Source organism: Symphalangus syndactylus, chromosome 14, assembly GCF_028878055.3.
Source record: "Symphalangus syndactylus isolate Jambi chromosome 14, NHGRI_mSymSyn1-v2.1_pri, whole genome shotgun sequence".
NCBI lineage: Eukaryota > Metazoa > Chordata > Mammalia > Primates > Hylobatidae > Symphalangus > Symphalangus syndactylus.
Genome location: NC_072436.2, coordinates 66,937,721 through 66,950,663, shown reverse-complemented (window position 1 = coordinate 66,950,663; position 12,943 = coordinate 66,937,721). Strand labels below are relative to the sequence as shown.

The window sequence follows — 12,943 nt, the reverse complement described above, 5'->3', positions numbered from 1 at the left end:
AGTAGTATTATATGTGGATTTGATCTTGTCATCATGATGTTAACTGGTTATTTTGAAGAATTGTTTATGTGGTTGCTTCATAGTGTCACTGTTCTTTGTTCTTTAGTGTGTTTTTCTGGTGCCTGGTAATGGTTTTTCCTTTTCATATTTACTGCTTCCTGCAGGAGTTCTTGCAAGACAGGTCTGGTAGTAATGAATTCCCTCAGCATTTGCTTGTCTGAAAAGGATCTTTTTTATCCTTTGCTTATGAAGCTTAGTTTGGCCAGATGTGAAATTCTGGGTTGGAAATTCTTTAAGAATGTTGAATATTGGTTCCCAGTATCTTCTGACTTGCAGGGTGTCTACTGAGAGGTCTGCTATTCATCTGATGGGGTTCCCTTTGTAGGTGACCTGGCCTTTCTGTCTGACTGCCCTTAACATTTTTTCTTTCATTTAGACTTTGGAGAATCTGATGATTATGTGTCTTGGAGATGATCTCCTTGTGGAGTATCTTACTGGGGTTCTCTGGATTTCTTGAATTTAAATGTTGGCCTATCTTGCTAGGTTGGGGAAGTTAGTTCTCTTGGATGATATGCTGAAGTATGTTTTCCAATTTGGTTCCATTCTCCCTGTCTCTTTCAGGTACCCCAATCCATCATAGATTTGGTCTCTTTATGTAATCCCATATTTTTTTATGGTTTCATTCCTTTTCATTCTTTTATCTCTATTCTTGTCTGCCTGTCTTATTTCAGAAAGATCATCTTCAAGCTCTGAGATTCTTTTCTTTGCTTGGCCTATTCTGCCGTTAATAATTGTGATTTCACTGTGAAGTTCTTGTAGTGTGTTTTTCACTCTAACAGGTAAGTTATGTTTTTCTCTAGACTGGCTATTTTGGCTGTCCACTCCTGTATTATCATGATTCTTAGCTTCTTTGCATTGGGTTACAAGATGCTCCTTTAGGTCATTGAAGTCCATTGTTATTCACATTCTGAAGTCTTCTTCTGCCATTTCAGCCATCTCAGTCTCAACCCAGTTCTGAGCTGTTGCAGGGGCACTCTGGCTTTTTGAGTCTTCAGGGTTTTGGGGTTATTTCTCGTCTCGGTGGGTCTATCTTAACCTTTGACCTTGAAGATGGGGTTTTTGTGGCTTTTTAAATTGTTATTGTTGTTGTTTCCTGTTTGTTTTTCCTTTAACAGTCTGGCCACTCTTCTGCAGGGCTGCTGCAGTTTGCTGGGGGTTCGCTCTATACCCTGGTTGCCTCGGTTTTTCCCATAGCTGGAAGTATCATCAGTGAAGTCTGTGAAACAGCAAAGATGACTGCCTGCCACTTCCTCTGGAAGCTCCAGCCCAGTGGGGTACTGACCTATTGCTGGCTCAAACATGCCTGTAGGAGGTGGCTGGAGACCCCTGTTGGGAGGTCTCACCCAGTCAAGAGGAATGGGATAAGGGACCTGCTTAAAGAATGATTCTGGCTGCTTTTTGGTAGACCAGCCGTGCTGTGTTGGGGATCCCTTCAGCTCCTGTTCAGTTTCGGCTACCAAAGGCCCACAGGCTGAACTGACTGAGAAGCCTGAAAGGTGTAGGTGGCAGCCTGCCCCACCCCTCAGGCACTCAGTCCCAGGGAGAAATTAGAGCTCTGTTAGCCCCATAGGACATGAGTGACCTACAATTTTGATTTGCCTTCTTGCTGGTGATGTTGGCATTGATCACTAACAGTGGTGTCTGCTAGCTTTCTCCTCTGTAATGTTACTTTTTCACCTTGTAATTAATTAGTATTAATATTTTGTGGGGAGATAATCTGAGACTATGTAAATATCTCTGTTCTTCATCAAACTCAATTTATTCGTATACTTGATTCAATATAAACTTGCAATTTATTTCATTTAATAGGTTATAATTTGTCAATATTTTTTACAATTTTTGTCCTTTTAGAATTGTTTTATTTTGACAATTTTAGACTTATAGAAAAATAGTAAGAAAACTACAAAACTTTCTTGGATACTGTTCCCTAAATGTGAACATTTTACTGTATTTGCTTTATGCTTTCTCCCTCTTCTATAGAGAAATAGTAAGAAAATTACAAAACTTCTTGGATACTATTCCCAAATGTGAACATTTTACTTTGTTTTATCCTTTCTCCCTCCTCTTCTCTTTCTAGATAAATATAAATGTAGATGCATAATATAGACTTTTTCTGAATGGTTTATAAGTTGCCAGAATGATGCCTCTTTATTTCTAAATAATTTTGTGTGTATCTCCTAAAAATAAGGTATTATCTTACATAATTATAGTATAGCTATCAAAATCAGGATATTAAAAATGGTTTACCATTAATATCTCATCTATAAACCTTATTTTACTTTTTCCAGTTGTCTCAGTAGTATTCTTTATAGCCAAATAATTTAAGATGGAGGATTTTATAATCCATGATGTTGAGTTTTGTAATTCATGATGTTGAGAGTTTTCAGTGTTTTTATGTTGATTCTTTCTCATCTCTGTGGACCTGTCTACCTTCGATCTTTGAGGTTGCTGACCTCTGGAGGGGATTGATCTGTGTCAAGTTGTCCTGTCTTTTTAGTCTCTTTTAGTCTGGGATGATTCCTGAGTCTTTCCTTGATTTTCATGACATTTATATGTTTGAAGAGTATGGGTCAGTTTTTTGTAGATTTTCTCTCAGTTTGGTTTCATAGGATGTTTCTTCATGATTCAGTTCAGGTTATGCCATTCAGGCAGGAAGGTCACACAAGTGAGGCTGAGTCCTTCCCAGCGCAGCATATCTGGAGGCATATGCTGTTACTTGGCTCCATTACTGGCCAGTGTTGACTTTGGTTGAGAATCTGCCAGGTATGTCCATGGTAAAGTGACTATCTACCCTTTGTATTTCACCAGTGTCTTATGTGGACATAGTTTGAGGGTCTGTAAGTATCTGGTTACTCCTTAACATCTCACCCACTAGATTTAGCATTTCATGGATGATTCTTGGTTGGGTCAATTATTATTATGGTGGTTGCCAAATCATGATTGTCTTAGTCTTTCATTCCTTCTACATGGATAAGTAAAACAAAACAAAACCAACCAACAAATAGGGGAGAAAGGAAAATTTATTGTTTTATTGTTCAGGTTCCCTCAGCTTTGACCAGTGGTAGCCATTTCAAGCTGAGTTCATGTCTTTTTGACCTGTCTATTGTTCTTCGAACACTTGCTTACTTTCTGGCATAAGCTCTTTCAACCTTATCTTTTATTTTCCCTGCCATTGCCCTTGGATCAGTCATTTTCATTTTTTTCCAGAAGGCCTGACTTTCTTTAGGGGACAGTAATTAGAACCAAGATCTGGGCACTAATTGTGGCAGATATGTATGGCTATTGGAGTTGTCATTGCTCATAGGCTTCCTCAGTGAACAGAGCAAAAAAATACAGCTGGGTGAATAAATATACAAACATACATGCTTACATTCATCCATATTTCTATATTAGAATATACTGAAAACCATGAGTTTTTCCTGGTGATTCTAATTCCAGTTGAATCACACATGGCTCATTTTAGTTTTTTTTCCTCTTTCAGTACTCTTGACCCTTGAACAATGTGGAAGTTAGAGGGGCTGAACCCCACACAGCTGAAAATTTGCCTAAATTTTGACTTCCCCAAAATGTAACTGCTGACTGACTTAACAACCTACTGTTGGCCAGAAACCTTACCCATAACAAAGTTGATTAATACATATGCTGTATATTCTATGTATAATATAGTATATTCTTATAAAAGTGAGCTAGAATTGCCTTAGCTATTCCAGCTCTTTTTAGGTTCAATATAAATTTTAAAATAGTTCATCCTAATTCTGTGAAGAATGTCATAGGTAGTTTGCTAGCTGACTTCAAACTATACTACAAACCTGCAGTAACAGAAATAGCATGGTACTGGTACAACAGCAGACACATAAACCAATGCAACAGAATAGAGAGCTCAGAAATAATGCAGCACACCCACAACCATCCAATCTTCAACAAACTCCATTTTAAAAAAGCAATGGGGAAAGGACTTTCTATTCAATAAGTGGTGCTGGGATAACTGGCTAGTCATATGCAGATTGAAACTGGACCCCTTCCTTACACCAGATACAAAAACTAACTCAAGATGGATTAAAAACTTAAATCTAAAATGAAAACCTATTAAAACCGTGGAAGATAACCTAGGAAATACCATTGTGGACATAGGACCTGGAAATGATCTTCATGACAAAGATGCCAAAAGTAATTGCAAGAAAAACAAAAATTGGCAAATGGGACTTAATTACAGAGCTTCTTTACAGCAAAAGAAACTATCAACAGAGTAAACAGCTCACAGAAAGGGAGAAAATATTTGCAATCTACCCATCTGACAAAGGTCTAATATCCAACATCTGCAAGGAACTTAAACAAATTTAGAAGAAAAAAAAACAAACATCCCCATTAAAAAGTGGGCAAAGGACATGAACAGATACTTTTCAAAAGACATAACATGTGGCCAACAAGGCTATGAAAAAAAAATGCTCAAACTCACCAATCATTAGAGAAATGCAAATCAAAACCACAGTCAGACACCATCTCACAACGGTCAGAATGATTATTATTAAAAGGTCAAAAAATAGCAGATGCTGGCAAGGTTGTGGAGAAAAGGGGATGCTTATGCACTTCTGTGGGAATTTAAACTTGTTCAGTTATTGTGGAAAGCAGTTTGGCGATTACTCAAAGAACTTAGAATTGCCATTTGACCCAACAGTCCCATTATTGGGCATATACATACCCAAAGGAATATTAATCATTCTACCATAAAGAGACATGCATGCATATGTTCACACAGCACTATTCACAATGGCAAAGACATTAGATCAACCTAAATGCCCATGGTTGGTAGGCTGGATAAGGAAAATGTGGTATATATACACCACGGAATACTACAAAGACATTAAAAAGATTGAGATCGTGTCCTTTGCATCAACATGGATGCAGCTGGAGGCCATTATCCTAAGCAAACTAGCGCAAGAACAGAAAATCAAATACTACATGTTCTCACTTATAAGTGGGAGGTAAACATTGCTTATATATGGACACAAAGAAGGGAACAGCAAACACCATGGTCTACTTGAGGTGGAGGGTAGGAGGAGGGTGAGGATTGAAAAACTACCTATTGGGTACTATGCTTATTACCTGGGTGACAGAAAGTAATTTGTACCCCAAACTCCCATGACACACAATTTACCTATATAGCAAACCTGCACATGTACTCCTGAACCTAAAATAAAAGTTAACAAAAAGTAACCTAGATAAAATAAACATTTAAGAAAATCATAAGGAAGAGGACATATATTTATAGTTCCATGCTATACTTATTGATATCATAAGTTTATATCATCTGTTTCTGAGATGAAGAATCATCTGTCTGAAATGGTGGGCACCTACAGCTGTAGACCTCAGTCTGTGGTGCATAGCAAGCAATTCGACTTTTCTTTGTAATGTCATAACTTTACTTCTTGGGAGCCCTTCAGTATCACTCATTTCCATGGTGTTATTTAAGGTTTATGATATTGTGCTAAACAGTGAAAAATATGTGAGAACCACAAGACTACTTTTTACTGTAAAAGGCAGTTTACTGGAGGGAATTATTTAAATTTTTACAAAATAGACTTTATTCTTTAGAGCATTTCGAGATTTCCAGAACAGAAATCCTGAGGGATGTAGGCTCCTTTGAAAAGGTGTGCAGTGCAGCTTTTAACAGTCTTTGTTCTGTACTTCATCAGGAGAGGAAGAAGCTATAGCCAAGTGTCATGAAGAGCTGGCTCAGGAGTTTGAGAAAACAAAACAAATTTCTGTACATCTCATCAGCTCCAGCTGCTTATCACAGCTGTATGAGCTATGTGATGGATCCAATGTTCAAAGACATTGAAGAGAGCATTGGGAATCTGGTGAGGAGGGAGCCCGAAATGCAACTGATTTCAACAGTGACAGGAAAAACTGCTTCCGAAGAACGTTATACTACTGGAAAATATTGGTCCAGGAACATTTGAGAGCCAGTTGCTTTAATCTGTTCTATCACAACTGCAACCAGTGAAAGAAAAAACACTTTGTTTGTTGAAATAACCCCTAAGAGAGCCCTCCAAAGAAACATCAGGGAAATTATAGGTGAAGAAGTCTAATGTCCTCCTCTTTACAACCAAATAAAAGGTATGAGACTTTTTGATTTGGCAAACTCCCTACTAGAATTTGGTCACAATCTTAACTGGCCATGCTTTTATGAAGGTTTGAAAACAGTTCGCAACAGGTTATTCAAGGTAAATGCATATATACATGAAAGTCACAAAATCTACAGAAAACTACTTTGACACATGTGGGTTCTTTACAATATGGTACCACTTAATGAAGACTAGAAGAGATTGTGTTCACCTATAGTAAACACAATCTAATGATAACTTGCTTCTAGAAAACATGTGGAAGCAAATATGATTCAAGTCCTTGAGAACCCTGGTGAAGTGCCTTTATTACTAGTTCTTGCTGACGCATTTGAACTAGCCAAACAGCTTAATAAATATTTCCCTTATGACTCCAAGTATATTGGGTTTCAGGAATCAGAAACAAGAAGTCAAGATTCTGAGATGACAGTAGGTGTTATGATGAAAACTGAAACCAAGGACTTCCATCATGTTTTATTCATGTGAGGAATTAAAAAACTAAGTGAAGAGATCCCAAGAACACTTCTTTAATACCTAACAAAGTGGTGCGAGGCATTTCCTCAACTTATTTTGGCCTTAAAGTCCAAAATTGCCAATTATTCTATGACAGTGTTGACTTACAGAACAATAAGAAATTTGAATTATGTTGATCCAGGACTTGTTCTCTCAGGCATGACAAGAACCTCTTTGATGGGAGGGCCATGTGTCACATTTCAGATGACACATAGTAGTGACAGAAGCCCACAGGGCATTGCAAGCTTATCAGAAGCTATTATTTATTAAATGTAAAGGCAAGAATTACCCAGAACTCTATATAGATCAGGGGACAATATTGATTTCTAAAATTAGGCATACTTTCTTATTGAAATGGTTTATGATAGTGAACTTCACAAGGGCAACCAGAACTCTGAGGTATTCACTCTATACACCTCAGATCTCTACAATGAAGTAGAGGTGAAAGCTGAGATAGAAAGACAGAAACTCACACTGCTTGATGACCAATGTTTGGAAGTTGAGACTGAAAAAATATGCATCCACCCAGAAGATAATTTTCCCTTAGCTGTAAGTGTGGCAATACTTTGTACTGGAATGATAACGCAATGGGGAAACATAAATCACTGGCACTGGACTTCAGCAGTACAGTAATAGCTATCTGCAAGGTCATTTAAGAAGATCGGTGATCACATTGCCACATGATTTCCTGTGTGGCATCATCAGAGTTCTTAACTCCTGACATCATGTGCTTTCACAGCAAGATGTTTCTAGTATTTAGAAATGGACCTTGTGCATCCTACTTCAAAGAGCTTGAGACATTCTCACAGGTATCACCAAATGACAAACATCTCTCCTTGCCTGCTATATTTTTCCCCCCAGCAAGGAGGATTCATTCTAGGTGAAGTGCTAACCTTGCCTACTAAGGAAGTGGTCTGGGTGTGCCATGATTCTCTCACCCTCCCTGGGAATATGACAAAAGTAGAACACTGCCAGGCATTCGTTTTACTGCCACCTTTAGAGAAACTCATCAAAGAAACACTCTTTGACCCTCTTTGTCTCTGAGATGTTGTCATCATATGTGGCCAACCCCAACCTGAATTTTTACAGTAATTATTGCATAATTCTCACAGTCACATTCACGTCCACATTCTAAATCTCAGCCAGGGTTTACAGAAATTCTGCCTGATTGTGTTCTGTAGATTTGTCAACAGCTAAAATCAATGAGTTTCAAAAATAATTTGCTCTCTTTTTCAAAAGAATGTACTGGTGAACCCTGTTCTGTTGTGATATTTCATATGTGTGGCCATCCCTATTGCTGTGTTCAAAGTCGATGTTCCAGAAAGTCCGCTTCCACAAATACCTATGTGTAGAGCAAAGAGGAAACCCTTCAAGGCAAAAACAATGTATGCTGCATCAGGAGGCTCTCTGGCCTTGGATTTTAAATGGTGACATTTATTGTATAGTAAGGAGATGGTTTTGTTGTGATTATTTCACTGAGAAATCCACCTTCTGGGCAGTTGAAGGAAAGAAATGCAACTGAAAGAAATGAGCAACTGAAAGAAATGCAGTTGCTGAAAAAATCAGAATGGAGAATGCTGAATTATCAGGATACAATGTAATATTTATCATTCTGAGGTGGAAAAGACATTACTTTGAACAGGAAATACCTTTTCAAAGAGTAAAATCAGTTAAATTCTTAATGCCATACTCTAGCTCGATGGGCCCTGTTAAGCTCTCAATAGCTCTTGGTTGGAGAAATTGTTAAGCCCCAAAGTAGTTGGTGAAATAAAATTTTACTTTGTGACAAGAGGGCAGGAATTAATTATTTTATGTGCTAGTGATTGGTTTCTGCCTTCATTGGGAGTATAACACAAGCCAACCAAGCTGCTGCTAACTCCTTGCTGGACACCTTCTGCCACTATCACAGGAACTGTGATCTTACTGGATCATCAGTTAACTGGGGAGCCTTGAATCTTTGGTTACTGCTGAACAAAGACCATCTTCAAAATATTTTAGCCACAAGAGGAGTATTTACTCTTCAAATACCCCCAAATCTGTGAGTCTTGAAACATGCTTAATTCTCAATAATTCTCAACAAGCTATAGTCAAATTTGATTTCAATAAATTACAGGAAAACTTTCCCCAAGTTCTACCTCATTGAATTTATTTCCACAAAGAATTCCAAGATGAATTTAATTTTCTGTAAGATTTTTACATGGTTTTTATTCATTCTTCTTTTCAGATATCAACCAATGAGTATATCACTTCCTTAGCCAATTTGTGAATAAAAACTTCAAAGACATTACAATATCCATGTCACTTAGATCATTAGGCACAGACTCAATGTCAGCTGTGACAATTCAGAATAATCCCTTTCATGATCTACAGGTTTAAATTCCTCCAACCAAACTCCTTGTTCCAGATGTAACTCTGCAAATTTTAAAATTGTTTCTGGAAGAACAATCAAATAAGACTTGAGAGAGGGGAGAAATGGCCACAGTCCACCTAAAACATTGTTTAAAAAATGCATGCAGCATGCTAAGTTGGTGTGAAAAGAGAGGTACAAGATTATACACAAGATGCAGCCAAACTTCTCTTAAACTTCCCAAAAGATGGCCAAATAGGAACAGCTCCAGTCTGCAGCTCCCAGCGTGATCGACGCAGAAGATGGGTGATTTCTGCATTTCCAACTGAGGTACCTGGTGCATCTCATTGGGACTGGTTGGACAGTGGGTGCAGTCCATGGAGGGTGAGCTGAAGCAGGGCGGGGTGTCACCTCACCCAGGAAGCCCAAGGGGTTGGGGGATTTCCCTTTCCCTTCCCAAGGGAAGCTGTGACAGACTACCTGTAAAAATGGGTCACTCTAACCCAAATACTGGGCTTTTCCCAAGGTCTTAGCAACCAGCAGACAAGATGATTCTCTCCCATGCCTGGCTCTGCGAGTCCCACTTCCACAGAGCCGTGATCACTGCTAGCGCAGCAGTCTGAGATTGATCTGCCAGGCGGTAGCCTGGCTAGGGGAGGGGCATCCGCTATTGCTGAGGCTTGAGTAGGTAAACAAAGCGGCTGGGAAGGTCAAACTGGGCGGAGCCCACTGCAGCTCAACAAGGCCTACTGCCTCTAGACTCCACCTCTGGGGGCAGGGCATAGCTGAACAAAAGGCATCAGACAACTTCTGCAGACATAAATGTCCCTGGCTGACAGCCCTGAAGAGAGCAGTGGTTCTCCCAGCACGCCGTTGGAGCTCTGAGAACAGACAGACTGCCTCCTCAACTGGATCTCTGACCCCTGTGTAGCCTAACTGGGAGACACCTCCCAGTAGGGACTGACAGAAACCTCATATAGGCAGCTGCCCCTCTGGGACGAAGCTTCCAGAGGAAGGATCAGGCAACACTATTTGCTCTTCTGCAATATTTGCTGTTCTGCAGCCTCTACTGGTGATACCCAGGCAAGCAGGGTCTGGAGTGGAACTCCAGCAAACTCCAGCAGACTTACAGCTGAGGGATCTGACAGAAGGAAAACTAACAAACAGAAAGGAATAGCATCAACATCAACAAAAAGGTCATCTACACCAAAACCCCATCTGTAGGTCACCAACATCACGGACTGAAGGTAGATAAAACTACAAAGATAGGGAGAAACCAGAGCAGAAAAGCTAAAAATTCTAAAAGTCAGAGCGCCTCTTCTCCAAAGGATTGCAGCTCCTCACCAGCAATGGAACAAAGCTGGATGGAGAATGACTTTTTCGAGTTGACAGAAGTAGGCTTCAGAAGGTCGGTAATAACAAATTTCTTCAAGCTAAAGGAGGATGTTCGAACCCATCTCAAGGAAGCTAAAAACCTTGAAAAAAGATTAGATGAATGGCTAACTAGAATAAACAATGTAAAGAAGACCTTAAATGACCTAATAGAGCTGAAAACCATGTAACGAGAACTTTGCAACGCATGCACAAGCTTCAATAGCTGATTCGATCAAGTGGAAGAAGGGGTGTCAGTGATTGAAGATCAAATTAATGAAATAAGGCAAGAAAACAAGGTTAGAGACAAAAGAGTAACAAGAAACGAACAAAGCCTCCAAGAAATATAGGACTATGTGAAAAGACCAAATCTGCATTAGATTGGTGTACCTGAAAGTGATGGGGAGAATGGAACCAAGTTGGAAAACACTCTTCAGGATATTATCCAGGAGAACTTCCCCCACCTACCAAGGCAGGCCAACATTCAAATTCAGGAAACACAGGGAACACCACAAAGATACTCTTCAAGAAGAGCAACCCTGAGACATAATTGTCAGATTCACCAAGGTTGAAATGAAGGAAAAAGTGTTAAGGACAGCCAGAGAGAAAGGTTGGATTACCCACAAAGGGAAGCCCATCAGACTAACAGCGGATCTCTCGGCAGAAACTCTACAAGCCAGAAGAGAGTGGGGGCCAATATTCAACATTCTTAAAGAAAAGATTTTTCAACCCAGAATTCCATATCCAGCCAAACTAAGCTTCATAAGTGAAGGAGAAATAAAATCCTTTACAGACAAGCAAATGCTGAGAGATTTTGTCACCACCAGGCCTGCCTTACAAGAGCTCCTGAAGGAAGCACTAAACATGGAAAGAAACAACCAGTACCAGCCACTAAAAAAAAATGCCAAATTGTAAAGACCCATCGATGCTAGGAAGAAACTCCATCAATTAATGGGCAAAATAACCAGTAAATATCATAATGACAGGATCAAATTCACACATAACAATATTAACCTTAAGTGTAAATGGGCTAAATGCCCCAATTAAAAGACACAGACCGGTAAATTGCATAAAGAGTCAAGACCCATCAGTGTGCTGTATTCGGGAGACCCATCTCAGGTGCAAAAATGCACATACACGAAGGGATGGAGGAAGATCTACCAAGCAAATGGAAAGCGAAAAAAAAAAAAGGGTTTGCAATCCTAGTCTCTGATAAAACAGCCTTTAAACCAACAAAGATCAAAAGAGACAAAGAAGGCCATTACATAATGCTGAAGGGATCAATTCAACAAGAAGAGCTAACTATCATAAATATATATGCACTGAATACAGGAGCATCCAGATTCATAAAGCAAGTCCTTAGAGACCTACAAAAAGACTTAGATTCCCACACAGTAATAATGGGAGACTTTAACACCCGACTGTCAATATTAGACAGATCAACGAGACAGAAGGTTAACAAGGATATCCAGGACCTGAACTCAGCTCTGCACCAAGCAGACCTAATACACATCTACCGAACTCTCCACCCCAAATCTACAGAATATACATTCTTCTCAGGACCACATCACACTTATTCTAAAATTGACCACATAATTGGAAGTAAAGCACTCCTCAGCAAATGTAAAAGAACAGAAATCACAACAAACAGTCTCTGTGACCAAAGTGCAATCAAATTAGAACTCAGGATTAAGAAACTCACTCAAGACCACATAACTACATGGAAACTGAAAAACCTGCTCCCGAGTAACTACTGGGTAAATAACAAAATGAAAGCAGAAATAAAGATGTTCTTTGAAATGAATGGGAGCAAAGACACAATGTACCAGAATCTCTGGGATGCATTTAAATAAAGCAGGGTGTAGAGGGAAATTTATAGCACTAAATGCCCACAAGAGAAAGCAGGAAAGATCTAAAATCCACAGTCTAACATCACAATTAAAAGAACTAGAGAAGCAAGAGCAAACAAATTCAAAAGCTAGCAAGAAGGCAAGAAATAACTAAGATCAGAGCAGAATTGAAAGAGATAGAGACACAAAAAACCCTTCAAAAAAATCAGTGAATCCAGGAGCTGGTTTTTTTAAAAGATCAACAAAATTGATAGGCCGCCAGCAAGACTAGTAAAGAAGAAAAGAGAGAAGAGTCAAATTGATGCAATAAAAAAATGATACAGAGATATCACCACCGATCCCTCAATAATACAAACTACCATCAGAGAATAGTATAAACACCTCTATGCAAAAAAACTAGAAAATCTAGAAGAAATGGATAAATTTCTGGACACATACACCCTCGGAAGACTAAACCAGGAAGAAGTTGAATCTCTTAATAGAACAATAACAGGCCCTGATATTGAGGCAATAATTAATAGCCTACCCACCAAAAAAAGTCCAAGACCAGACAGATTCACAGCCGAATTCTACCAGAGGTACAAAGAGGAGCTGGTACCATTCCTTCTGAAAATATTCCCATCAACAGAAAAAGAGGGAATCTTCCCTAACTCATTTTATGAGGCCAACATCATCCTGAT

The 12,943-nt window shown here is 39.1% G+C and overlaps 1 protein-coding gene and 1 pseudogene across 1 annotated transcript in view; one reads left to right on the top strand and one right to left on the bottom strand.

The window, feature by feature from the left end:
- LOC129463016 (coiled-coil domain-containing protein 144A-like) overlaps nt 1-12,943 on the top strand; it is a gene marked incomplete at its 5' end in the record, with an annotated part of 95,968 nt that overhangs the window by 55,997 nt on the left and 27,028 nt on the right. The window contains 3 exon segments of the mRNA XM_063617056.1: nt 1,195-1,334; nt 2,690-6,177; nt 8,920-9,372. Of these exon segments, the coding sequence (XP_063473126.1) occupies nt 1,195-1,334; nt 2,690-2,812 (263 nt within the window).
- Nucleotides 7,905-12,943, bottom strand: part of LOC129463015 (vigilin-like) — an 8,035-nt pseudogene continuing 2,996 nt past the window's right edge.